Source organism: Heptranchias perlo, chromosome 36 (assembly GCF_035084215.1).
Source record: "Heptranchias perlo isolate sHepPer1 chromosome 36, sHepPer1.hap1, whole genome shotgun sequence".
NCBI lineage: Eukaryota > Metazoa > Chordata > Chondrichthyes > Hexanchiformes > Hexanchidae > Heptranchias > Heptranchias perlo.
This window is the reverse complement of record NC_090360.1, coordinates 24148996-24173237: the sequence shown is the minus strand read 5'-3', so window position 1 is coordinate 24173237 and position 24242 is coordinate 24148996. Positions and strand designations below refer to the sequence as shown.

The 24242-nt window shown below is 48.9% G+C and overlaps 1 protein-coding gene across 3 annotated transcripts in view; it reads right to left on the bottom strand.

Annotated features, from left to right (window-relative positions):
• tbrg1 (transforming growth factor beta regulator 1) overlaps positions 1-24242 on the bottom strand; it is an 83420-nt gene that overhangs the window by 2757 nt on the left and 56421 nt on the right. For all 3 annotated transcript variants that reach the window (XM_067972768.1, XM_067972769.1, XM_067972770.1), the window contains 5 exons: positions 22152-22249; positions 21727-21837; positions 14936-15078; positions 13913-14041; positions 617-727 (listed from right to left, as the gene is read on the bottom strand). In XM_067972768.1, the coding sequence (XP_067828869.1) occupies positions 617-727; positions 13913-14041; positions 14936-15078; positions 21727-21837; positions 22152-22249 (592 nt within the window). The remainder of the gene's footprint in view (positions 1-616; positions 728-13912; positions 14042-14935; positions 15079-21726; positions 21838-22151; positions 22250-24242) is intronic.

Genomic DNA, 24242 nt, shown 5'->3' with positions numbered 1-24242 from the left:
CCCCGACCCGCTCCGTCGCCCGCCCCTCCCCGACCCGCTCCGTCGCCCGCCCCTCCCCGACCCGCTCCGTCACCCGCCCCTCCCCGCCCCGCTCCGTCGCCCGCCCCTCCCCGCCCCGCTCCGTCGCCCGCCCCTCCCCGCCCCGCTCCGTCGCCCGCCCCTCCCCGCCCCGCTCCGTCACCCGCCCCTCCCCGACCCGCCCCGTCACCCGCCCCTCCCCGCCCCTCTCCGTCGCCCGCCCCTCCCCGACCCGCTCCGTCGCCCGCCCCTCCCCGACCCGCTCCGTCGCCCGCCCCTCCCCGACCCGCTCCGTCGCCCGCCCCTCCCCGACCCGCTCCGTCGCCCGCCCCTCCCCGACCCGCTCTGTCACCTGCCCCCACCCCATCACCCGCCCCACTTCGACCCGCTCCATCACCCACCCCACTCTGACCCACTCCATCACCCGCCCCACTCCATCACCTGCCCACTGCAACCTGCCCCACCCCATCCCGCTCCACTCTACTTACCACACCTGCCCACTGCCTCTCACACCTGCCCACTCCAATGCCAGCTGCACCCACCTACTTCATCTCCAAAGGTGAAAAGAAAATGTAAATTTAAAGTAGTTTACAAGTACCTCGCACCAAAGCCCCCGATGAGGTGCTTGAAGAGAGCAAGGAGTGAAGGCTACTTGGAGTACGTGAGGGTGAAGACTGCAGTCTTGGTGCAAACTGAAGACTTGTACTGCCTGATAGGACAAATTACAGGAAATATGGGTAACAAAGACATATATGGGTAACAAAGACATATTGTAAACAGAACTGACCAACCAAAGAACATGGAGAAAAAGCAGACAAACTGCCATTGTAAAACAGATGTAAGGAGTCTTACAACACCAGGTTATAACCTGCTTGGACTATAACCTGGTGTTGTAAGACTCTTTACATTTGTCCACCCCAGTCCATCACCGGCATCTCCACATCATTGTAAAACAGGTCAGTTTGTAAAATCCAGTTCCATTTACTGGATTTGTTTTTCTCTCCCTTTTCGTTCCTCCTCTGATGAAGGCTGTGACCTGTGCTGAGGTAAATTTCCCCAGGCACTGTTAGCTCTCAGATACCTCTCCCAAGGACGCATTTGGAAGCTGTAGGAAAATGCTTTTGTCAATCACCATTATAGGGTTAATTTCCCTGCAAATACTTTGCTGAAATGTCCTGACCTTGGTTGAACCTCACTCTGATTAGAAGCAGATAAGAATCCTTCACATCAGAAGGTGCGAAGAGTAAAGGCAGCTGTTGTTACAAAGCTTAAAGCCTTCTGATTGACAGTGAAACAATAAAGGAGGAGCTGCAGTCAGACCTTGTCATCTGTCGATGAAGTTTGTCTCGACGTCCAAAAGTGGAGGACCTTAGAGGGAGATGCGAAAGTCCAGATTTGATGTAGAGCGAGTGACTGGTCAGATTGCCTCAAGTTTCAGTGAACAGTACTTAAAGGTAAAGGCTTTTCAGACGTTCCAACAAAATTAGGAGGAACCAGAACAAGTCCGGAGTAAACTGTGCTACAGGACAATGCTCTTTTTATTCATACCAGTCCACAATTCTTTTCTTATTTTGGTTTTATAAATTTTTGTTCTCATTTAACTTTGTTTTATTTTACATTTTGCCTCACTTAGATTTTGCTATCTGGATTAAAACTTGTTTTACTTTTTCTTTTAAGAAAAGCAACTCATTTCACTAGTTTTTAAAATTGCAGTTTTAGTTTGTATTGGTTTAAAATTGCTTAATTTTTATTTTGACTAATTTCAACTATTTGTTTGTCTGATTTTTCTTGTACACACATCAACAACAGCTTGCATTTATATAGCGCCTTTAACGTAGTAAAGCGTCCCAAGGCGCTTCACAGGAGAGTAATAAGACAAAATTTGAAACCGAGCCACATAAGGAGATATTAGGACAGGTGACCAAAAGCTTGGTCAAAGAGGTAGGTTTTAAGGAGCGTTTTAAAAGAGGAGAGAGAGGTAGAGAGGGTGGAGAGGTTTAGGGAGGGATTCCAGAGATCAGGGCCTAGGCAGCTGAAGGCACGGCCGCCAATGGTGGAGCGAAAGAAGTGGGAATTGAGCAAGAGGCCAGAATTGGAGGAGCGCAGAGATCTTGGAGGGTTGTAGGGCTGGAGGAGGTTACAGAGATAGGGAGGGTCGAGGCCATGGAGGGATTTGAACACAAGGATGAAAATGTTTAAATCGAGGCGTTCCTGGACCGGGAGCCAATGTGGGTCAGCGAGTGCAGGGGGGATGGGAGAACGGGACTTGGTGTAAGTTAGGATACGGGCAGCAGAGTTTTGGATGAGCTCAAGTTTATGGAGGGTGGAAGATTGGAATAGTGGAGTCTGGACGTGACAAAGGCATGGGTGAGGGTTTCAGCAGCAGATGAGGTGAGGCAGAGGCAGAGACAGACGATGTTACGGAGGTGGAAGTAGGGAGTATTGGTGATGGAGCGGATATGTGGTCGGAAGCTCATCTTTTTTTTTATTCGTTCATGGGATGTGGGCGTCGCTGGCGAGGCCGGCATTTATTGCCCATCCCTAATTGCCCTTGAGAAGGTGGTGGTGAGCCGCCTTCTTGAACCGCTGCAGTCCGTGTGGTGAAGGTTCTCCCACAGTGCTGTTAGGAAGGGAGTTCCAGGATTTTGACCCACCGACGATGAAGGAACGGCGATATATTTCCAAGTCGGGATGGTGAGTGACTTAATATCTCTGTGCGGATATTACACAGTGTGCTGAGAGTTCGGTAAGTGTGGGAGTTTGGTGAAGTGGGGGAAGGAGGTGCTGCTTTGCCTTGCTTTTCCAAACTTTTCCTGCAGAGCGGTAGTGGACCTGAGAGTAGAAGACTGAGATTGTGGAATAAAAGCAGCAGCAGACCTGCACCAAGAGACAACTACTGTGCGACATCACAGGGACTTAACTCCTGGACCTAAGATAAATAAGAAGCAAAAAGTAATCCAAGTGGGACGTCACCAAGGAAGAGGTAAGTGATTGGCTGGTGAGTATTTTCCTGCTGAATTTGTCTAAGGTTAGAGTTTGTGGATTCTCTGGTCTCTGTTGTGTAGTGGGGGACTGCTGTTCAGCAAGGGCCCTTGAGTATACCTTTTTAATTGAAGTGAAATTGGTGGGATTCATTTAATTTGAATTAATTAGTTAAAGGGTAAGTCATGTCAGGACAGCCCAGCCCCGTGTTATGCTCTTCCTGCTCTATGTGGGAAATCAGGGACCCTTCCGGTGTCCCGGACGACCATGTGTGCGGGAAATGCATCCAGCTGCAGCTACTGACAAACCGCATTGCGGCACTGGAGCTGCGGATGGATTCATTAAGGAGCATTCGCGATGCTGAGAACGTCGTGGATAGCACGTTTAGTGAGATGGTCACACCGCAGGTAAAGGTTGTACAGGCAGGAAGTAATTGGGTGACCACCAGGCAGAGTAAGAAGAGCAGGCAGGCAGTGCAGGGGTCCCCTGTGGCCGTCCCCCTCTCAAACAAATATACCGCTTTGGATATTGTTGAGGGGGATGACTTATCAGGGGAAGGCAGCAGCAGCCAACTTCCTGGCACCAGGGGTAGCTCTGCTGCACAGGCTGGGAGGAAAAAGAGTGGAAGAGCTATAGTGGTAGGGGATTCTATCGTAAGGGGAACAGACAGGCGTTTCTGTGGCCGTAAACGTGACTCCAGGATGGTTTGTTGCCTCCCTGGTGCCAGGGTCATGGATGTCACTGAGCAGCTACAGGGCATTCTCAAGGGGGAGGGTGAGCAGGCGGAGGTCGTGGTCCACATTGGGACCAATGACATAGGTAGGAAGGGAGATGAGGTCCTGCATCAAGAATTTAGGGAGCTAGGTAGCAGATTAAAGAGCAGGACCTCAAAGGTTGTAATCTCTGGATTACTCCCAGTGCCACGGGCTAGTGAGTATAGAAATAGGAGGATAGAACAGATGAATGCGTGGCTAAAGAGTTGGTGCAGGAGGGAGGGTTTCAGTTTCCTGGATCACTGGCCTGCTTCTGGGGAAGGTGGGACTTGTACAAGTCGGACGGGTTGCACCTGAACCAGAGCGGGACAAATATCCTTGCGGGGAGGTTTGCTAGCACTGTTGGGGGGGGTTTAAACTAACTTGGCAGGGGGGTGGGATACAGAGTGGAGCTACAATAGGGGGTGATGTGCAGCCAAATATAGAGAAAAAAACAAGTCAGCTTGGAAGACAGGGCAAATATGTGAGGGCAAGGCTGGATGGCATCTATTTTAATGCAAGGAGTCTTGCGAATAAGGTGGATGAACTGAAGGTGTTGATAAACACATGGGAGTATGATATTGTTGCTGTCACAGAGACATGGTTGAGGGAGGGGCAAGACTGGCAGCTCAATATTCCGGGGTACAGAATCTTCACACGAGACAGAGGGGGAGGTATAAGAGGAGGGGGGGTCGCAATATTAATTAAAGAATCAATTACTGCCATGAGGAGAGATGATATATTAGCAGGTTCCTCTAATGAGGCCATATGGGTGGAGCTTAAAAACAAAACGGGGGCAAGCACTTTGATGGGAGTGTACTATAGGCCCTCAAACAGTCAGGGGCAGATAGAGGAACAGATATGTAGGCAAATCTCAGAAAATTGTGCAAATAATAGGGTAATAATAGTGGGGGATTTCAACTTCCCCAATATTAACTGGGATACTCAGAGTGTAAAAGGCTTAGAGGGTACAAAATTCTTAACGTGCATCCAGGAGAGCTTTTTGAGCCAGCATGTAGAAAGTCCTACAAGAGAGGGGGCGGTACTGGACCTAATTCTAGGGAATGTGGCCGGCCAAGTGGAAGAAGTGCTAGTAGGTGAGCACTTTGGTGAGAGTGACCATAATTCAGTGAGATTTAAGGTGGTCATGGAAAAGGACAGGGAGGGGCCGGAAATAAAGGTTCTAAATTGGGGGAAGGCCGATTTTAATAGGATAAGGCAGGATCTGGCCAAAATGGACTGGGATCAGCTGCTTGTAGGAAAATCCGCATCGGAGCAATGGGAGTCTTTCAGAAGGGAGATTGAGACCATACAATGGCAACATGTTCCCGTAAAGGTCAAGGGTGGTTCCAAGAACTCCAGGGAACCTTGGATGTCAGGGGATATACAAGAATGGATTAGGAAAAAAAGGAGGGCTTTTGGCAGATACAAAAGGCTAAAGACGGAGGAAGCCCTAGAGGAGTACAAAAAGTGCAGGGGGATACTTAAAAAAGAAATTAGGAGATCAAGGAGGGGCCATGAAATAACACTGGCGAGCAAAATAAAGGAAAATCCTAAGATGTTTTATAAGTATATTAAGGGTAAGAGGATAACTAGGGAAAAAATAGGGCCCATTAGGGACAAAAATGGCAATCTGTGTGTGGAGCCGGCAGATGTAGGAGGGGTTCTAAATGAATTTTTTGCATCTGTTTTCACGATGGAGAAGGACGATGTAGACATAGAAATACGGCAGGGGGACTGTGATATACTCGAACATATTAACATCGAGCGGGAGGAGGTATTGGCGGTTTTAGCAGGCCTAAAAATGGATAAATCCCCAGGCCCGGACGAAATGTATCCCAGGCGACTGTGTGAGGCAAAGGAGGAGATTGCGGGGGCTCTAACACATATATTCAGAACCTCTCTGGCCACAGGGGATGTGCCAGAGGACTGGAGAACCGCTAATGTAGTACCATTATTTAAGAAGGGGAGTAGGGAAAAACCGGGGAACTACAGGCCAGTGAGCCTAACATCAGTGGTAGGAAAATTATTGGAAAAAATTCTGAAGGACAAAATTAGTCTCCACTTGGAGAAGCAAGGATTAATCAGGGATAGTCAACATGGCTTTGTCAAGGGAAGATCATGTCTGACTAATTTGATTGAATTTTTTGAGGGGGTGACTAGGCGTGTGGATGAGGGTAACGCAGTGGATGTGGTATACATGGATTTCAGTAAGGCCTTCGATAAAGTCCCCCACAGGAGACTGGTCAAGAAGGTACGAGCCCATGGAATCCAGGGTGCCTTGGCACTTTGGATACAAAACTGGCTTAGTGGCAGAAGGCAGAGGGTGATGGTCGAAGGTTGTTTTTGTGACTGGAAGCCTGTGGCCAGTGGGGTACCACAGGGATCGGTGCTGGGTCCCTTGCTGTTTGTGGTCTGCATTAACGACTTGGATATGAATGTAAAAGGTATGATCAGTAAGTTCGCTGATGATACAAAAATTGGTAGGGTGGTAAATAGCGAGGAGGATAGCCTCAGTCTGCAGGACGATATAGATGGGTTGGTCAGATGGGCGGAACAGTGGCAAATGGAATTTAACCCGGAAAAGTGCGAGGTGATGCACTTTGGAGGGACTAACAAGGCAAGGGAATACACAATGAATGGGAGGACCCTAGGCAAGACAGAGGGTCAGAGGGATCTTGGTGTGCAAGTTCACAGATCCCTGAAGGCGGCGGAACAGGTTGATAAGGTGGTAAAGAAGGCATATGGGATACTTGCCTTTATTAGCCGAGGCATAGAATATAAGAGCAAGGAGGTTATGATGGAGCTGTATAAAACACTGGTTAGGCCACAGCTGGAGTACTGTGTGCAGTTCTGGTCGCCACACTACAGGAAGGATGTGATCGCTTTGGAGAGGGTGCAGAGGAGATTCACCAGGATGTTACCAGGGCTGGAGCGCTTCAGCTATGAAGAGAGACTGGGAAGATTGGGTTTGTTTTCCTTGGAGCAGAGGAGGCTGAGGGGGGACATGATTGAGGTGTACAAAATTATGAGGGGCACAGATAGGATGGATACTAAGGAGCTTTTTCCCTTCGTTGAGGGTTCTATAACAAGGGGACATAGATTCAAGGTAAAAGGCGGGAGGTTTAGAGGGGATTTGAGAAAGAACTTTTTCACCCAGAGGGTGGTTGGAGTCTGGAACTCACTGCCTGAAAGGGTTGTGGAGGCAGGAACCCTCACAACATTCAAGAAGCATTTGGATGAGCACTTGAAATGCCATAGCATACAAGGCTACGGACCAAATGCTGGAATATGGGATTAGAGTAGACAGGGCTGATGGCCGGCGCGGACACGATGGGCCGAAGGGCCTCTATCCGTGCTGTATAACTCTATGACTCTATAACGTGCAGGTGGTGTTGTTCCCATGTGCCTGCTGCCCTTGTCCTTCTAGGTGGTAGAGATCGCGGGTTTGGGAGGTGCTGTCGAAGAAGCCTTGGCGAGTTGCCAATCTCAGGGTCAGAAAAGGGCGCCGAGGTTGCAAACAGCCTGGTTCGGCCTGAGACAGTGACCAGGGAGAGGGATGGAGTTGGTGGCTAGGGAATGGAGTTTTTGGGTAGGACCGAAGACAATGGCTTCGGTCTTCTCAATATTTAATTAGAGGAAATTTCAGCTTATCGAGTACTGGGGGTCGGACGAGCAAGTATGACAATGAATGGACAGGGTCGCGAGAGATGATGGTGAGGTAGAGTTGGGTATCATCAGCGTACATATGGAATCTGACTTTGTGTTTTCGGATGATGTCACCAAGGGGCAGCATGTAGATGAGAAATAGGAGGGGTCCAAGGATAGATCCTGGGGGGACCCAGGGGGGCAACACATTCAAGGACTTTGATCTGTATAAAACACTAGTTAGGCCACAGCTTGAGTAATGCGTACAGTTCTGGTCACCACATTACAGGAAGGATGTAATTGCACTAGAGAGGGTACAGAGGAGATTTACGAGGATGTTGCCAGGACTGGAGAATTTTAGCTATGATAACAGATTGGATAAACAGTACAATTTTAAAGAGGGTGCAGGAACAGAGAGTCCTGGGGTATATGTACACAAATCTTTGAAGGTGGCAGGACAAATTGAGGAGGCTGTTAAAAAAGCATATGGGTTCCTGGGCTATATAAATAGAGGCATAGAGTACAAAAACAAGGAAGTTATGGTAAACCTTTATAAATAACTAATTAGGCCTCAGCTAGAGTTTTGAGTTCAAGAAACTGTTTCCAGTGGCAGGAGGGTCGGTAACCAGAGGACACAGATTCAAGAGAATTGGCAAAAATTCCTTTGATCTGGAAGCAGATTCAATAACTTTCAAACAGGAATTGGATAAATACTTGAAAAGGAAAAATCTGCAGGCCTATGGGGAAAGAGCAGGGGAATGAGACTAATTGGATAGCTCTTTCAAAGAGCTGGCACAGGCAGGATGGGCCAAATGGCTGTAAAATTCTATGATTCTATGAGTTCATTCAGGACTAATCCAAAATGAAAGGCATCAGAGACAGGAACTGACAGAAATTCTGAAACAAGATACTTTCACACTTTAAAGAAACTCCAGAAAGGAACTCACACAAGCTGAGTATCGGATTAGTTCAGAAATAAAGTATTTTTTTCTCTGAACCTGGGGTGGGGAAGATAGAAAAATGCAATCTCCAGCTTCACAAACATACAGCTGTTGTGAGAGCACAGATTGTTAAATACATATCTGAGTTAGATCAGAGAGCAGGTCAGAGGCTGGGTATTCTGCGGCGAGTGACTCACCTCCTGACTCCCCAAAGCATTTCCACCATCTACAAGGCACAAGTCAGGAGTGTGATGGAATACTCTCCACTTGCCTGGATGAGTGCAGCTCCAACAACACTCAAGAAGCTCGACACCATCCAGGACAAAGCAGCCCGCTTGATTGGCACCCCATCCACCATCCTAAACATTCACTCCCTTCACCACCGGCGCACTGTGGCTGCAGTGTGTACCATCCACAGGATGCACTGCAGCAACTCGCCAAGGCTTCTTCGACAGCACCTCCCAAACCCGCGACCTCTACCACCTAGAAGGACAAGAGCAGCAGGTACATGGGAACAACACCACCTGCACGTTCCCCTCCAAGTCACACACCATCCCGACTTGGAAATATATCGCCGTTCCTTCATCATCGCTGGGTCAAAATCCTGGAACTCCCTTCCTAACAGCACTGTGGGAGAACCGTCACCACACGGACTGCAGCGGTTCAAGAAGGCGGCTCACCACCACCTTCTCAAGGGCAATTAGGGATGGGCAATAAATGCCGGCCTCGCCAGCGACGCCCACATCCCATGAACGAATAAAAAAAAAGTTGTGAATGCTGTTCTCAAGAAGTGTATGAAGTAGGTGGTTATCTGCTGAAGCACAGAGTGGATTGTGAACAGAGTGGGAACTTGAGAAATTGGTGAGAGTGGGAATTCGGTGTAGAGCGGGAAAGGAGGTGATAAATTTTTTAAAAATGAAAAGAAAAACCAAAACAGAATAAAAAGTAATTATCGATAAATAAATGGATCATTTAGTGGAGAGAAGCAGTGCTGAGCACCAGGGGACTCTCCTCTTTCCCCATTCACAGTGAACAGAGAGGAGGAGCTCTGAGAGACCCGGAGTAAAAGGGTCGGTTAATCGGGGTAGGTGAACAGTAAGTAAATTAATAATAATCGAGTATCTAAAGGGAGTTTCGGAATAAAAGGTTTCTGAATATAATGGACGGGCAGCTGAGACCCACTGCCTGCAATTCCTGCGCCATGTGGGAACTTTAGGATGCTCCATGTGTCCTGGAGAGCCACATGTGCAGGAAATGCCTCCAGTTGCTCGAGCTCAAGCTGAGGGTTTCTGAGTTTGAGGGGCGGCTGGAGTCACAGCAGAGCATAAGAGAGGCTGAAGGTTTCCTGGATCGTACGTTCCAGGAGGTGCTCACCCCGCAGCCACAGAGAGTTCAGGATAGCAAGTGGGCGGCCATCCCAAAGGGCGGGAAGAGGCAGGCAGTGCAGGAATCCTCTGGGTGTGTGGCACTCTCAAACTCAGCATTGAATACCAGTGAGGGTGACGACACCTCGAAGGAGTGCAGTCCTGAGCATGGCATCATGGGGCAAAGGACTGCACAGGGGGGCACAGTGAAGTGTAGAAATGCAGTAGACACAGGGGGTTCGATAGTCAGCGGGGCAGACCGGCGTTTCTGTGACCGTCGACGTGAGTCCCGCCTGGTGTGTTGCCTCCATGAAGCCAGGGTAAAGGACACCGTGGAGAGGGTGCAGAATATTCTACAGTGGGGGAGGGGAACAGCCAGAAGCTGTGATCCACGTGGGTACCAACGACATAGGAAAGAAAAGGGTTGAGGTCTTGCAGTCAGAATTTCAGGAGCTACGGAGGAAGTTAAAAAGCAGGACCTCAAAGGTAGTAATCTCTGGATTACTCCCAGTGCCTCACGCGCTACTGAGTATAAGAATAGGAAGACAAGGCTGTTAATGCGTAGCTAGAGACATGGCGCAAGGGGGAGGGCTTCAGATTCCTGGGGCGTTGGGACCAGTTCTGGGGCAGGACGGATCTGTTCAGGACGGACAGGTTGCACCTCAACAGAGCTGGGACCAATGTCCACACGGGGAAGTTCACTAGTGCTGTGGGGGAGGGTTTAAACTAATTTGGCAGGGGGGTGGGCACCAGGATGTAGCATTAGAGAGGAGAAACAAGGTGCACAAAGGACTGAGAGAGACAGATAGCATAAGAGTAAGAAATAGTCTGATCCCACCTAATACTGTACTAAGAGAGAATACGAGAAGGTCTAAGATTTGTTTACAGTGCATGTGTATAAACGGATGAAGCATGGTAAATAAGGTTGGTGAGCTGCAGACGCAAATAGCCACATGGGAATATGATGTCATGGCGATAACAGAAACGTGGACCAAAAAAGGGTACTAAATATTCTTGGACAAAAGGTGTTCAGGAACAATAGGGAAAGGAAAAAAAGGAGGGAGGGTGGCAGTATTGATTAAAGAGGTTATTGCAGTGCTGGAGAGAGAAGATGTCCTTGAGAGGTCAAGGACAGAATCTATTTGTTTAGAGTTAAGAAACAATAGAGCTGCCACCAACTAGTGGGAAGGATACAGAGGAGCAAATTTGCAGGAAAATTACAGAGAGGTGCAAGAACCAGAGAGCAGTGATAATGGGGGACTTCAACTATCCTAATATACACTGGGATAGTAATAGTGTAAAGGGGCAAAGAGGGGGAGGAATTTTTTGAAGTGTGCTCAGGAGAACTTTCTTGGTCAGTACGTTTCCGGCCCAATGAGGATCTGGTTCTGGGGAATGAGGTGGGTCAAGTGGAGCAAGTGTCAGTGGGGGAACATTTAGGGAACAGTGATCATAATATCATACGGTTTAAATTAGTTATGGAAAAGGACAAGGAGCAATCTACAGTAAAAATACTCAATTGGAGAACTACTTTCAGTTGGTTGAGAATGGATCTGGCCCGGGTAAATTGGAATCAAAGATTGGCAGGGAAAACTGTAATCGAACAATGGACGGCCTTTAAAGAGAAGATGGTTCGGGTACAGTCTGGGTACATTCCCACGAGGGGGAATACTAGGGCAACTAAAGCCAGAGCTCCCTGGATGACGAAAGAGATAGAGAGTAAGATGAAGCAGAAAAAGGGGGCGTATGACAGATGTCAGGTCGATAATACAAGTGAGAACCAGGCTGAATGTAGAAAGTACAGAGGGGAAGTGAAAAAGGAAATAAGAGGGACAAAGAGAGGGTATGAGAATAGACTAGCAACTAACATAAAAGGGAATCCAAAAGTCTTCTATAGGCATATAAATAGTAAACGGGTAGTAAGAGGAGGGGTGGGACTGATTAGGGACCAAAAAGGAGATCTATGCATGGAGGCAGAGGGCATGGCTGAGGTACTAAATGAGTATTTTACATCAGTCCTTACATCAGGAAGAAGATGCTGCCAAAGTAACATTAAAAGAAGAAGTAGTTGAGATACTGGATAGGCTAAAAATTGATAAAGAAAGTTTTTTTTTATTCGTTCATGGGATGTGGGTGTCACTGGCAATGCCAGCATTTATTGCCCATCCCTAATTGCCCTTGAGAAGGTGGTGGTGAGCCGCCTTCTTGAACCACTGCAGTCCATGTGGTGAAGGTTCTCCCACAGTGTGGTTAGGAAGGGAGTTCCAGGATTTTGACCCAGCGACGATGAAGGAACGGCGATATATTTCCAAGTCGGGATGGTGTGTAACTTGGAGGGGAACGTGCAGGTGGTGTTGTTCCCATGTACCTGCTGCCCTTGTTCTTCTAGGTGGTAGAGGTCGCAGGTTTGGGAGGTGCTGTCGAAGAAGCCTTGGCGAGTTGCTGCAGTGCATCCTGTGGATGGTACACACTGCAGCCACAGTGTGCCATTGGTGAAGGGAGTGAATGTTTAGGGTGGTGGATGGGGTGCCAATCAAGCGGGCTGCTTTGTCCTGGATGGTGTCGAGCTTCTTGAGTGTTGTTGGAGCTGCACTCATCCAGGCAAGTGGAGAGTATTCCATCACACTCCTGACTTGTGCCTTGTAGATGGTGGAAAGGCTTTGGGGAGTCACAAGGTGAGTCACTAGAAAGGCTAGCTGTACTTAAAGTAGATAAGTCACCCGGTCCGGATGGGATGCATCCTAGGATTCTGAGGGAAATAAGGGTGAAAATTGCAGAGGTACCAGCAATAATCTTCCAATCATCCTTAGATATGGGGGTGGTGCCAGAGGACTGGAGAATTGCAAATGTTACACCCTTGTTCAAAAAAAGGTGTAAGGATAAACCCGGCAACTACAGGCCAGTCAGTTTAACCTCGGTGGTGGGGAAACTTTGAGAAAGTAATCCGAGACAAAATTAATAATCACTTGGACAAGTGTGGATTGATTAGGGAAAGCCAGCACAGATTCGTTAAAGGCAATTCGTGTTTAACTAACTTGTTTTGAGTTTTTTGATGAGGTAACAGAGAGGGTTGATGAGGGCAATGCAGCTGATGTGGTGTATATGGAGTTTCAAGAAGCGTTTGATGAAGTGCCACATAATAGGCTTGTCAGCAAAATTGAAGCCCATGGAATAAAGGGGGCAGTGGCAGCATCGATACAGAATTGGCTAAGTGACAGGAAACAGAGAGCAGTGGTGAACGGTTGTTTTTCAGACTGGAGGGAGGTGTACAGTGGTGTTCCCCAGGGGTCGGTACTGGGACCACTGCTTTTTTTGATCTATATTAATGACTTGGACTTGGGTGTACAGGGCCCAATTTCAAAATCTGCAGATGACAGAAAACTTGGAAGGGTAGTGAACATAGAGACCTGGGGGTATATATACACAAATCTTTGAAGATGGCAGGACAGGTTGAGAAAGCAGTTGAATAAGCATACAGGATCCTGGGCTTTATAAATAGAGGCATTGAATACAAAAACAAGGAAGTTATGTTGAACTTTTATAAAACACTGGTTCGGCCACAACTGGAGTATTGTGTCCAATTCTGGGCACCGCACTTTAGGATGTGAAGGCCTTAGAGAGGGTGCAGAAAAGATTTACTAGAATGGTGCCAGTGATGAGGGATTTCAGTTACATGGATAGACTGGAAAAACTGGGGTTGTTCTCCTTCGAGCAGAGAAGGTTAAGAGAAGATTTGATAGAGGTATTCAAAATCATGAAGGGTTTAGATAAAGTAAATAAAGAGAAACTGTTCCCATTGGCAGAAGGGTCGAGAACCAGAGGACACAGATTTAAGGTGATTGGCAAAAGAACCAAAGGCGATATAAGGAAATTTTTTTTACGCAGCGAGTAGTTATGATCTGGAATGAGCTGCCTGAAAGGGTGGTGGAAGCAGATTCAATCGTGGCTTTCAAAAATGAATTGGATAAATACTTGAAGGGAAAAAATTCTGCAGGGCTACAGGGAAAGAGCGAGGGAATGGGACTAACTGGATTGCTCTTACAAAGAGCTGGCACAGGTTCGATGGGCCGAATGGCTGTGCTGTAACCATTCTATGAGTCTAGGTTTCAGAAAGATTCTACTGTATAGTGTCGGAAACCCTGGAATATTAACACACCTTAAGTTGCATTCTCACTAAATAAAAAAGCAGAAACTGACTTTCACCAACCTGTGCAGTGCAGCCCAACGGCAGCAAAGTTTTCAGTTTGCTGGACACCTGCAGAGGCCAATGCAGGCAGACTGGCCGTGGAGCCTGACTGAATCACGGTCCCACTCTTCTGATCTGAAGACTGTTGCTCTGGTGGCAGAAGACATCATTTTGAGAAATTCTAAAATCATATCAGTACGATACACACGGCAGCACGAACATCAAGACAATGTCTGTTAAAAGGGAGCACCCAGCTCTTCCACTCCCATGTGGTGAGTAGCACTAAGCCATACAGACCAGGAGGCAGAAATAAACACAGAAAATGCTGGAAATACTCAGCAGGTCAGGCAGTGTCTGTGGAGAAAGAAACAGAGTTAATGTTTCAGGTCGATGACCTTTCGTGCAAAGTCTGAGTTAGTTCACCCCTCGGGCTATGGAGGGGACGCCTCAGCGAGGTTTCTGCTGCCAGCTGTAATCCAGAGACTCCTGATGGAAAGTGCTTGCGTCATTGGGTCAGGATAGGATCAGGCTCAATGTGATGCCCTCCATGGTTCAATAGCCCACCTAAAGTTACTGCCTAGTATTACCACTTGGGCAGGGTTCCTGAGGGTTTTGGACACTTGTGCAACTGTCACTGCCTTTGGGAGAAGAGGGCAGCAAATTATTAAAAAATTGTGTCAAGTACATTTCCTTTAAGATGTGACTGGGTCAAAGAACCTCGATTTGTTACTTTAACCATGGTGATGAGCCAGTCACAAGAAAGGAAAAGCTCCAATCAGTAAGTGCCACAAAATTGCAATCAAACCACCATTTCGTTCCTCATTCAGGTCAATAAAAAGTTAAAGTAACATTTCTAATAAATGAAAAAAAGATCACTAAACTTAACCATTAACTTACTCTCTAAAAGAAAGGGGATAGAGTTGCCAAAACAAAGGGAGATTTTAACAAATACCCCAAAAATATTTCTCGATAAAACCATTTTTCACAAGTTACTGCACCAATTGCAATGGTTGTTGAGTGGATAAATTGGAAGGTGTTGATTACCTGATGTGGGACGATTACTCAGCCTCTCCTCAGAGACCCGCTGTCTCAGGGCTTCGAAGTTCATGGAAGCATCGTCTTCTGGCAGCCCGTGTGGCACCTGCCCATCTCCTGGCCGGCACACCTCAAACCTTACCCAGCGATAGCTGCAAATAAAGGGCACATCTCAGCATATCACAGGTGCTCACAACTTCACAACACTTTCAAAACGAGCTTAGACATGGGAGATCACGGTCTGCAATCATTGTGAGATTCAGGACTGAGAGCACAGTCTGCAATCATTGTGAGGTTCAGGACTGAGAGTACAGTCTGCAATCACTGTGAGATTCAGGACTGAGAGTACAGTCTGCAATCATTGTGAGGTTCGGGACTGAGAGCATAGTCTGCAATCATTGTGAGATTCAGGACTGAGAGCACAGTCTGCAATCACTGTGAGGTTCAGGACTGAGAGCACAGTCTGCAATCATTGTGAGATTCAGGACTGAGAGCACAGTCTGCAATCATTGTGAGGTTCGAGACTGAGAGCACAGTCTGCAATCATTGTGAGATTCAGGACTGAGAGTACAGTCTGCAATCATTGTGAGATTCAGGACTGAGAGTACAGTCTGCAATCATTGTGAGATTCAGGACTGAGAGCACAGTCTGCAATCACTGTGAGATTCAGGACTGAGAGTACAGTCTGCAATCATTGTGAGGTTCGGGACTGAGAGTACAGTCTGCAATCATTGTGAGATTCAGGACTGAGAGCACAGTCTGCAATCATTGTGAGGGTCAAGACTGAGAGTACAGTCTGCAATCATTGTGAGGGTCAAGACTGAGAGTACAGTCTGCAATCATTGTGAGATTCAGGACTGAGTGTACAGTCTGCAATCATTGTTAGATTCAGGACTGAGAGTACAGTCTGCAATCACTGTGAGGTTCAGGACTGAGAGTACAGTCTGCAATCATTGTGAGATTCAGGACTGAGAGTACAGTCTGCAATCACTGTGAGGTTCAGGACTGAGAGTACAGTCTGCAATCACTGAGGTTCAGGACTGAGAGTACAGTCTGCAATCATTGTGAGATTCGGGACTGAGAGTACAGTCTGCAATCATTGTGAGATTCAGGACTGAGAGCACAGTCTGCAATCATTGTGAGATTCAGGACTGAGAGTACAGTCTGCAATCACTGTGAGGTTCAGGACTGAGAGCACAGTCTGCAATCATTGTGAGATTCAGGACTGAGAGCACAGTCTGCAATCATTGTGAGATTCAGGACTGAGAGCACAGTCTGCAATCACTGTGAGATTCAGGACTGAGAGTACAGTCTGCAATCATTGTGAGATTCAGGACTGAGAGCACAGTCTGCAATAATTGTGAGATTCAGGACTGAGAGTACAGTCTGCAATCATTGTGAGATTTAGGACTGAGAGCACAGTCTGCAATCACTGTGAGGTTCAGGACTGAGAGTACAGTCTGCAATCACTGTGAGGTTCAGGACTGAGAGTACAGTCTGCAATCATTGTGAGATTCGGGACCGAGTGTACAGTCTGCAATCATTGTGAGATTCGGGACTGAGAGTACAGTCTGCAATCATTGTGAGGGTCAAGACTGAGAGTACAGTCTGCAATCATTGTGAGATTCGGGACTGAGTGTACAGTCTGCAATCATTGTGAGATTCAGGACTGAGAGCACAGTCTGCAATCACTGTGAGGTTCAGGACTGAGAGTACAGTCTGCAATCACTGTGAGGTTCAGGACTGAGAGTACAGTCTGCAATCATTGTGAGGTTCAGGACTGAGAGTACAGTCTGCAATCATTGTGAGATTCGGGACTGAGAGTACAGTCTGCAATCACTGTGAGGTTCAGGACTGAGAGTACAGTCTGCAATCATTGTGAGGTTCAGGACTGAGAGTACAGTCTGCAATCATTGTGAGATTCGGGACTGAGAGTACAGTCTGCATCACTGTGAGGTTCAGGACTGAGAGCACAGTCTGCAATCACTGTGAGGTTCAGGACTGAGAGCACAGTCTGCAATCATTGTGAGGTTCAGGACTGAGAGTACAGTCTGCAATCATTGTGAGGTTCAGGACTGAGAGTACAGTCTGCAATCATTGTGAGATTCGGGACTGAGAGCACAGTCTGCAATCACTGAGGTTCAGGACTGAGAGCACAGTCTGCAATCACTGTGAGGGTCGAGACTGAGAGTACAGTCTGCAATCATTGTGAGGGTCGAGACTGAGAGTACAGTCTGCAATCATTGTGAGGTTCAGGACTGAGAGTACAGTCTGCAATCACTGAGATTCGGGACTGAGAGTACAGTCTGCAATCATTGTGAGGTTCAGGACTGAGAGCACAGTCTGCAATCACTGTGAGGTTCGGGACTGAGAGCACAGTCTGCAATCATTGTGAGGTTCAGGACTGAGAGTACAGTCTGCAATCACTGAGATTCGGGACTGAGAGTACAGTCTGCAATCATTGTGAGGTTCAGGACTGAGAGCACAGTCTGCAATCACTGTGAGGTTCAGGACTGAGTACAGTCTGCAATCACTGTGAGGTTCAGGACTGAGAGCACAGTCTGCAATCACTGTGAGGTTCAGGACTGAGTACAGTCTGCAATCACTGTGAGGTTCAGGACTGAGAGCACAGTCTGCAATCACTGTGAGGTTCAGGACTGAGAGCACAGTCTGCAATCACTGTGAGGTTCGGGAATGACAGCCCAATATGTGAAAAAACATCAAGAATGAAAGGCAGTGATGTGACTTATCATAACTGCAGTTTTAATCTCCATGTGCAGTATCTAATCACACAACCTGTATAGTTCTGCTGGTCCAGCTCTCTGTTCTTGTTTAACCCGAGCTGTAATACAGCACCTTCCTGCACGATGGATAATTTTGTACTCATTGAGGTGAAGGATATCTGTGCTGGGGGGGTGGGACACTTTGCCACTCCTGACACCAGTGTCAGTAACCAAAACTCCTGGGTTTGTTATAGCATGGGTTAGATGCAGAGTTAAGCTCCCCCTACACAATCCCAACAAACATGTCTTAACCCCACTCTCAGAAGAGCACCCAACTGCAACTGCTGTCAGATCAGGGCAATCTTTGCCTTTCCCTCAGTCACCATCTCACGGTCTCTCTGAGCGAGATCGACAATTTAATTACAACTTGTACAGAATTAGGAACAGTTTGCACTGTGTGACCATGCCCACTAGGGTCAGGGTCCAGACTGTTCAAAACCTGCTTCACATGGGACTGGAATGAGTCGGCTTGTTTCAATTTGTAACACGCTCAATTCTGGGTCGGATGTTTGTGGATTAGAGCTCCTAATATAGACTGACACGCTAGTGCAGGGAGTGAGGGGGTGCTGCACTGTCAGAGGTGCCCTAGTTCAGATGAGACGTTAAAACGAGGCCCCGTTCTCCCTTAACCAGCACCAAAAACCAGTGTGGTCACATATCTCACTGACTGTGGGATGAAACTGCCACATGATGATACCATTTTTCCCCACATAACAACAGTCCTCGCACGTCAAAGCAACTCATTTTGTGAAATGCTTTGAGAAGTTCAATGGGATGTTGCATCATTACACAGGTCTGAGCTGGCGTTCGATCTTAGTTTGCCAGTTGTCTCCCCTCTTCCTCCGAAGGCGCTAGCTCACACAAGAGGAGTTTCAGCCACACTGGAAGCCCATTCTTCACGCTTGAAGGAAAACTGAATGTCAGCAGACTATCTGAAACTGGATATGGCGACTCCCACAGGGTCCAAGAGAGACAGGAATGGCACCACTGGCTGCTTTTTGCACTGCAGTGCCTGAACAACAGTCTTGCAGAGATCACTAATTTAGCACAGACCAGGGACTGAACCTGGCTCCTTTTGGTTTCTGTGCGTTTATTTTTTCCTCTCCTCCGGTATTTCACTCGAGGGTATTATCGTCGATTGGACCTTGATATGAGTGTGAGTGTGAGCAGGAAATCTGCCAGCAGGAACATCTCCACTGAACCTGATGTCCAAACACACAGTGTCAGCCAGGGTCACTGGATAGCAATTGGGAGCAAGAACCACGGACAAGACTCCCCTCCCGAGCCCAGAGGCACTGAAGTCAACTGAGATCCCCCCACTGCCACCCCAGTTGCAATTTACCAACTCAATCTCGACCGGGCACTGAGCCTGTGACATTCCTGGTCTGTGTGAGGAAAGCTCGCCCAGCTGAGTTATAACTGAGTACACCACGAGGCGGCACCTTTACCAACTAAACCAGCTTTCATTTTTATTAAAACTCTAAGAGTGATTCCAGAGTGCAGGGCAAGTGCCACTCTACAGGATTCACACTATATCGTGGGAACAAGCAGCTTACTTTCCATTCATGGGTTTCATCTCAAATAAGCAACAGCAAGTGTTTGTAGCCTTACCACGTCTTGCCTCAGTGGTAGCACTCTCGTTTCTGAGTCAGGGTTCAAGCACCAGAATCTAGGCTGATACTCCCAGTGCAGTACTGAGGGAGCGCTGCACTGTCGGAGGGTCAGTACTGAGGGAGCGCTGCACTGTCGGAGGGTCAGTACTGAGGGAGCGCTGCACTGTTGGAGGGTCAGTACTGAGGGAGCGCTGCACTGTCGGAGGGTCAGTACTGAGGGAGCGCTGCACTGTCGGAGGGTCAGTACTGAGGGAGCGCTGCACTGTCGGAGGGTCAGTACTGAGGGAGCGCTGCACTGTCGGAGGGTCAGTACTGAGGGAGCGCTGCACTGTCGGAGGGTCAGTACTGAGGGAGTGCTGCACTGTCGGAGGGTCAGTACAGAGGGAGCGCTGCACTGTCGGAGGGTCAGTACTGAGGGAGTGCTGCACTGACGGAGGGTCAGTACTGAGGGAGCGCTGCACTGTCGGAGGGACAGTACCAAGGGAGTGCTGCACTGTCGGAGGGACAGTACCGAGGGAGTGCTGCACTGACGGAGGGTCAGTACCGAGGGAGTGCTGCACTGACGGAGGGTCAGTACTGAGGGTGTGCTGCACTGTCGGAGGGACAGTACTGAGGGAGCGCTGCACTGTCGGAGGGACAGTACTGAGGGAGCGCTGCACTGTCGGAGGGACAGTACTGAGGGAGCGCTGCACTGTCGGAGGGACAGTACTGAGGGAGCGCTGCACTGTCGGAGGGACAGTACTGAGGGAGCGCTGCACTGTCGGAGGGACAGTACTGAGGGAGGGCTGCACTGTCGGAGAGGCAGTAACGAGGGAGCGCCGCACTGTCGGAGGGGCAGTAACGAGGGAGCGCCGCACTGTCGGAGGGGCAGTAACGAGGGAGCGCCGCACTGTCGGAGGGGCAGTAACGAGGGAGCGCCGCACTGTTGGAAGTGCCATTTTTTGGAGGAGATGTTGAACCGAGGCCCTGTCTGCCCTCAAATGGACATAAAAAATCAAACGGTACTATTTCAAAGAGCAGGGGGGTTCGACCAGTGTCCCTACCAATATTTATCCCTCAGCCAACAACTAAAACAGATTATCTGGTCACTTGTTTCATTGCTGTTTGTGGGACCTTGCTGTGCAGAAATTGGCTGCCGCGTTTCCTATGTGACTGTGACGATGGTAAACTCTCCCTCCTCATCCTTCTCCACCTGTCTGCAACCTTTGACACGATTGACCACACCATCCTCCTCCAACACCTCTCCTCCGTTGTCCAGCTGGGTGGGACTGCCCTCGCCTGGTTCCATTCTGATCTATCCAGTGTCGTAGCCAGAGAATCTCCTGCAATGGCTTCTCTTCCCACTTCCGCATCATTACCTCTGGAGTCCCCCGAGGATCTATCCTTCGCCCCCTCCTATTTCTCATCTACATGCTGCCCCTCGGTGACATCGTCTGAAAACATGTCACATTCCACATGTCCACTGATGACACCCAGCTCTACCTCACCACCATCTCCCTCGACCCCTCCACTGTCTCTCATTTGTCACATTGCTTGTCCGACATCCAGTATTGGATCAGCAGAAATTTCCTCCAACTAAATATTGGGAAGACCGAAGCCATTGTCCTCAGTCCCCGCCACAAACTCCGTTCCCTAGCAACCGACTCCATCCGTCTCCCTGGCCACTGTCTGAGGCTGAACCAGACCGTTCACAACCTCGGCGTCCTATTTGACCCTGAGGTGAGCTTCCGACCCCATATCCGCTCCATCACCAAGACCGCCTACTTCCCCCTCTGTAACATCGCCTGTCTCCGCCCCTGCCTCAGCTCATCTGCTACTGAAACCCTCACCCATGCCTTTGTCACCTCTAGACTCGACTATTCCAATGCTCCCCTGCCCGGCCTCCCACCTTGCACCCTCCGTATACTTGAGCTCATCCAAAGCTCCGCTGCCCGTATCCTAACTCGCACCAAGTCCCGTTCACCCATCACCCCTGGGCCTGCTCACCCCTGGCAACGCCTCGATTTTAAAATTATCATTCATGTGTTAAAAGCCCTTTATGGCCTCGCCCCTCCCTAATTCTATAACCTCCTCCAACCCTACAAGCCTCCGAGATCTCTGTGCGCCTCCAATTCTGGCCTCTTGCTCATCCCCGATTTTCATCGCTCCACCATTGGCGGCCGTGCCTTCAGCTGCCTGGGCCCTAAGCTCTGGAATTCCCTCCCTAAACCTCTCCGCCTCTCTCTCCTCCTTTAAGATGCTCCTTAAAACCTACCTCTTTGACCAAGCTTTCAGTCACCTGTCCTAATATCACCGTATCTGACTTGGTGTTAGTTTGAAAACACTCCTGTGAAACACCTTGGGAAGGTTTACTATGTTAAAGGTGCTAAATAAATACAAGTTGCTGTTGTTTTTGTGACCTTACCACACACACTTTCTGGCACCAGGGCAGCTCTGGATCAGGTTCTGAATGGTGGGATGAGAGAAGCCAAAGAAATCTGCCCCAGAGGGCACCACATTCAGGAATGGTTTTCCTCTGAGTGGAAAGAAAAGCAGAAACACAATTAAAAATAAATCGCACCTCTACAGTTACTCACACTACACAGGTAATGAGTCAAGTGCAGTGTACCTTTATTTAAAGGTACATGGTCCTATCAGACAGCGTGCTTGGTTTCTCAGATGACCCTTCACATACTATGTAGTTCAGTAACCCCAATATAGAGGGACACTGGGCCCAATCATAGGTCGAGCTGCCGCTGACCTTCCTGACCCCTGCAGCTCAGAGCCAACGCCCTATGGCACATTTACCACCTGTACCACCCATAACCAGGAAGAGTAACCCACACTCACCGTGCCATAGCGATAGCTTTCAACAGGTTGGCGTGACAGGCTGACGCAGAGGATGCAACGAGGGCATTCTGAGGGTCAACTTCAGGAGCAATCTCGAACTGTTGAACACAAACATTCAGTCACTAGCTTTCCTCCTGCCATACTGATCATTCTCACTGTATTTCCAATGTACACTAAGCTAGCGGGCGCTCCCTGTCTCACTGTCCGTGGCTACCTTCACTGGGCGTCCCAGTGCAGGACCAACAAGTGAAACCTGAAACACAGCGTACCATACCGTGTAACACACAGCGTGCGATACCGTGTAACACACAGCGTGCGATACCGTGTAACACACAGCGTGCGATACCGTGTAACACACAGCGTGCGATACCGTGTAACACACAGCGTGCGATATTGTAGTTAAGCTCATAACACTGCTCAAGGATAAAAACTCTCTGTCTGAAAGTGTCTCTGCTTCTTTCACACATTCCAGTTCTATTTGGTGTTGTTCCTTTACTGATGTACTCAATATCTATCTCGAACTTCTTTTAACGCAGATTACAAGCTGACAGAGCTCACTTCTCAGCCTCAATGATGTGGAGATGCCGGTGATGGACTGGGGTTGACAATTGTAAACAATTTTACAACACCAAGTTATAGTCCAACAAATTTATTTTAAATTCCACAAGCTTTCGGAGGCTTCCTCCTTCGTCAGGTGAACGTGCACCTGACGAAGGAGGAAGCCTCCGAAAGCTTGTGGAATTTAAAATAAATTTGTTGGACTATAACTTGGTGTTGTAAAATTGTTTACAATTGTCAGCCTCAAACAGTTGAAGGAGCAGATCCTTACTCCTTACTTTACAAAATAATTGCTCAGATAAACGCAGGAGTAGACCCGCCAGCAGGAGCGCAGGGACTCACACTCACACCCACTCCCAGCAGATGCGTACAGACTCACACTCACACCCACCCCCAGCAGGTGCGCAGGGACTCACACTCACAGCCACTCCCAGCAGATGCGTACAGACTCACACTCACACCCACTCCCAGCAGGTGCGCAGGGACTCACACTCACACCCACTCCCAGCAGATGCGTACAGACTCACACTCACATCCACTCCCAGCAGGTGCATACAGACTCACACTCACACCCACTCCCAGCAGGAGCGCAGGGACTCACACTCACACCCACTCCCAGCAGATGCGTACAGACTCACACTCACACCCACTCCCAGCAGGAGCGCAGGGACTCAAACTCACACCCACTCCCAGCAGGAGCGCAGGGACTCACACTCACACCCACTCCCAGCAGAAGCGCAGGGACTCACACTCACACCCACTCCCAGCAGGTGCGTACGGACTCACACTCACACCCACTCCCAGCAGGTGCACAGGGACTCACACTCACACCCACTCCCAGCAGATGCGTACAGACTCACACTCACACCCACTCCCAGCAGGAGCGCAGGGACTCACACTCACACCCACTCCCAGCAGGAGCGCAGGGACTCACACTCACACCCACTCCCAGCAGATGCGTACAGACTCGCACTCACACCCACTCCCAGCAGATGCGTACGGACTCACACTCACACCCACTCCCAGCAGGAGCGCAGGGACTCACACTCACACCCACTCCCAGCAGGTGCACAGGGACTCACACTCACACCCACTCCCAGCAGGAGCGCAGGGACTCACACTCACACCCACTCCCAGCAGGAGCGCAGGGACTCACACTCACACCCACTCCCAGCAGGAGCGCAGGGACTCACACTCACACCCACTCCCAGCAGCACTCGCTCCCCCATCAGCTTAATCCCAGCAATGCTGAACTCCCCCTCCAGTCGGGAGCTACATTCTTGTAGGTTCCAGTCATCCTGTGATCTCAGTGAGCTTTAGTGCTGTGGGTCCATGTCCCCGAGGAACTGGATTGTGACTATCCAAACTCATTTCATTTAGGGCCCTCACAGTTAATGGGCAGGGGACATGTATTTCCCTTCAGCCCAGGTCTCAGCGTTGTGAGGACAGTGTCGAATTAGAGTGTCAGCCGCTCAACTGTTCCAATACTGTGACCAAAAATGTTTTTATCCTCAGTCCATAGTGAGAGGCAAG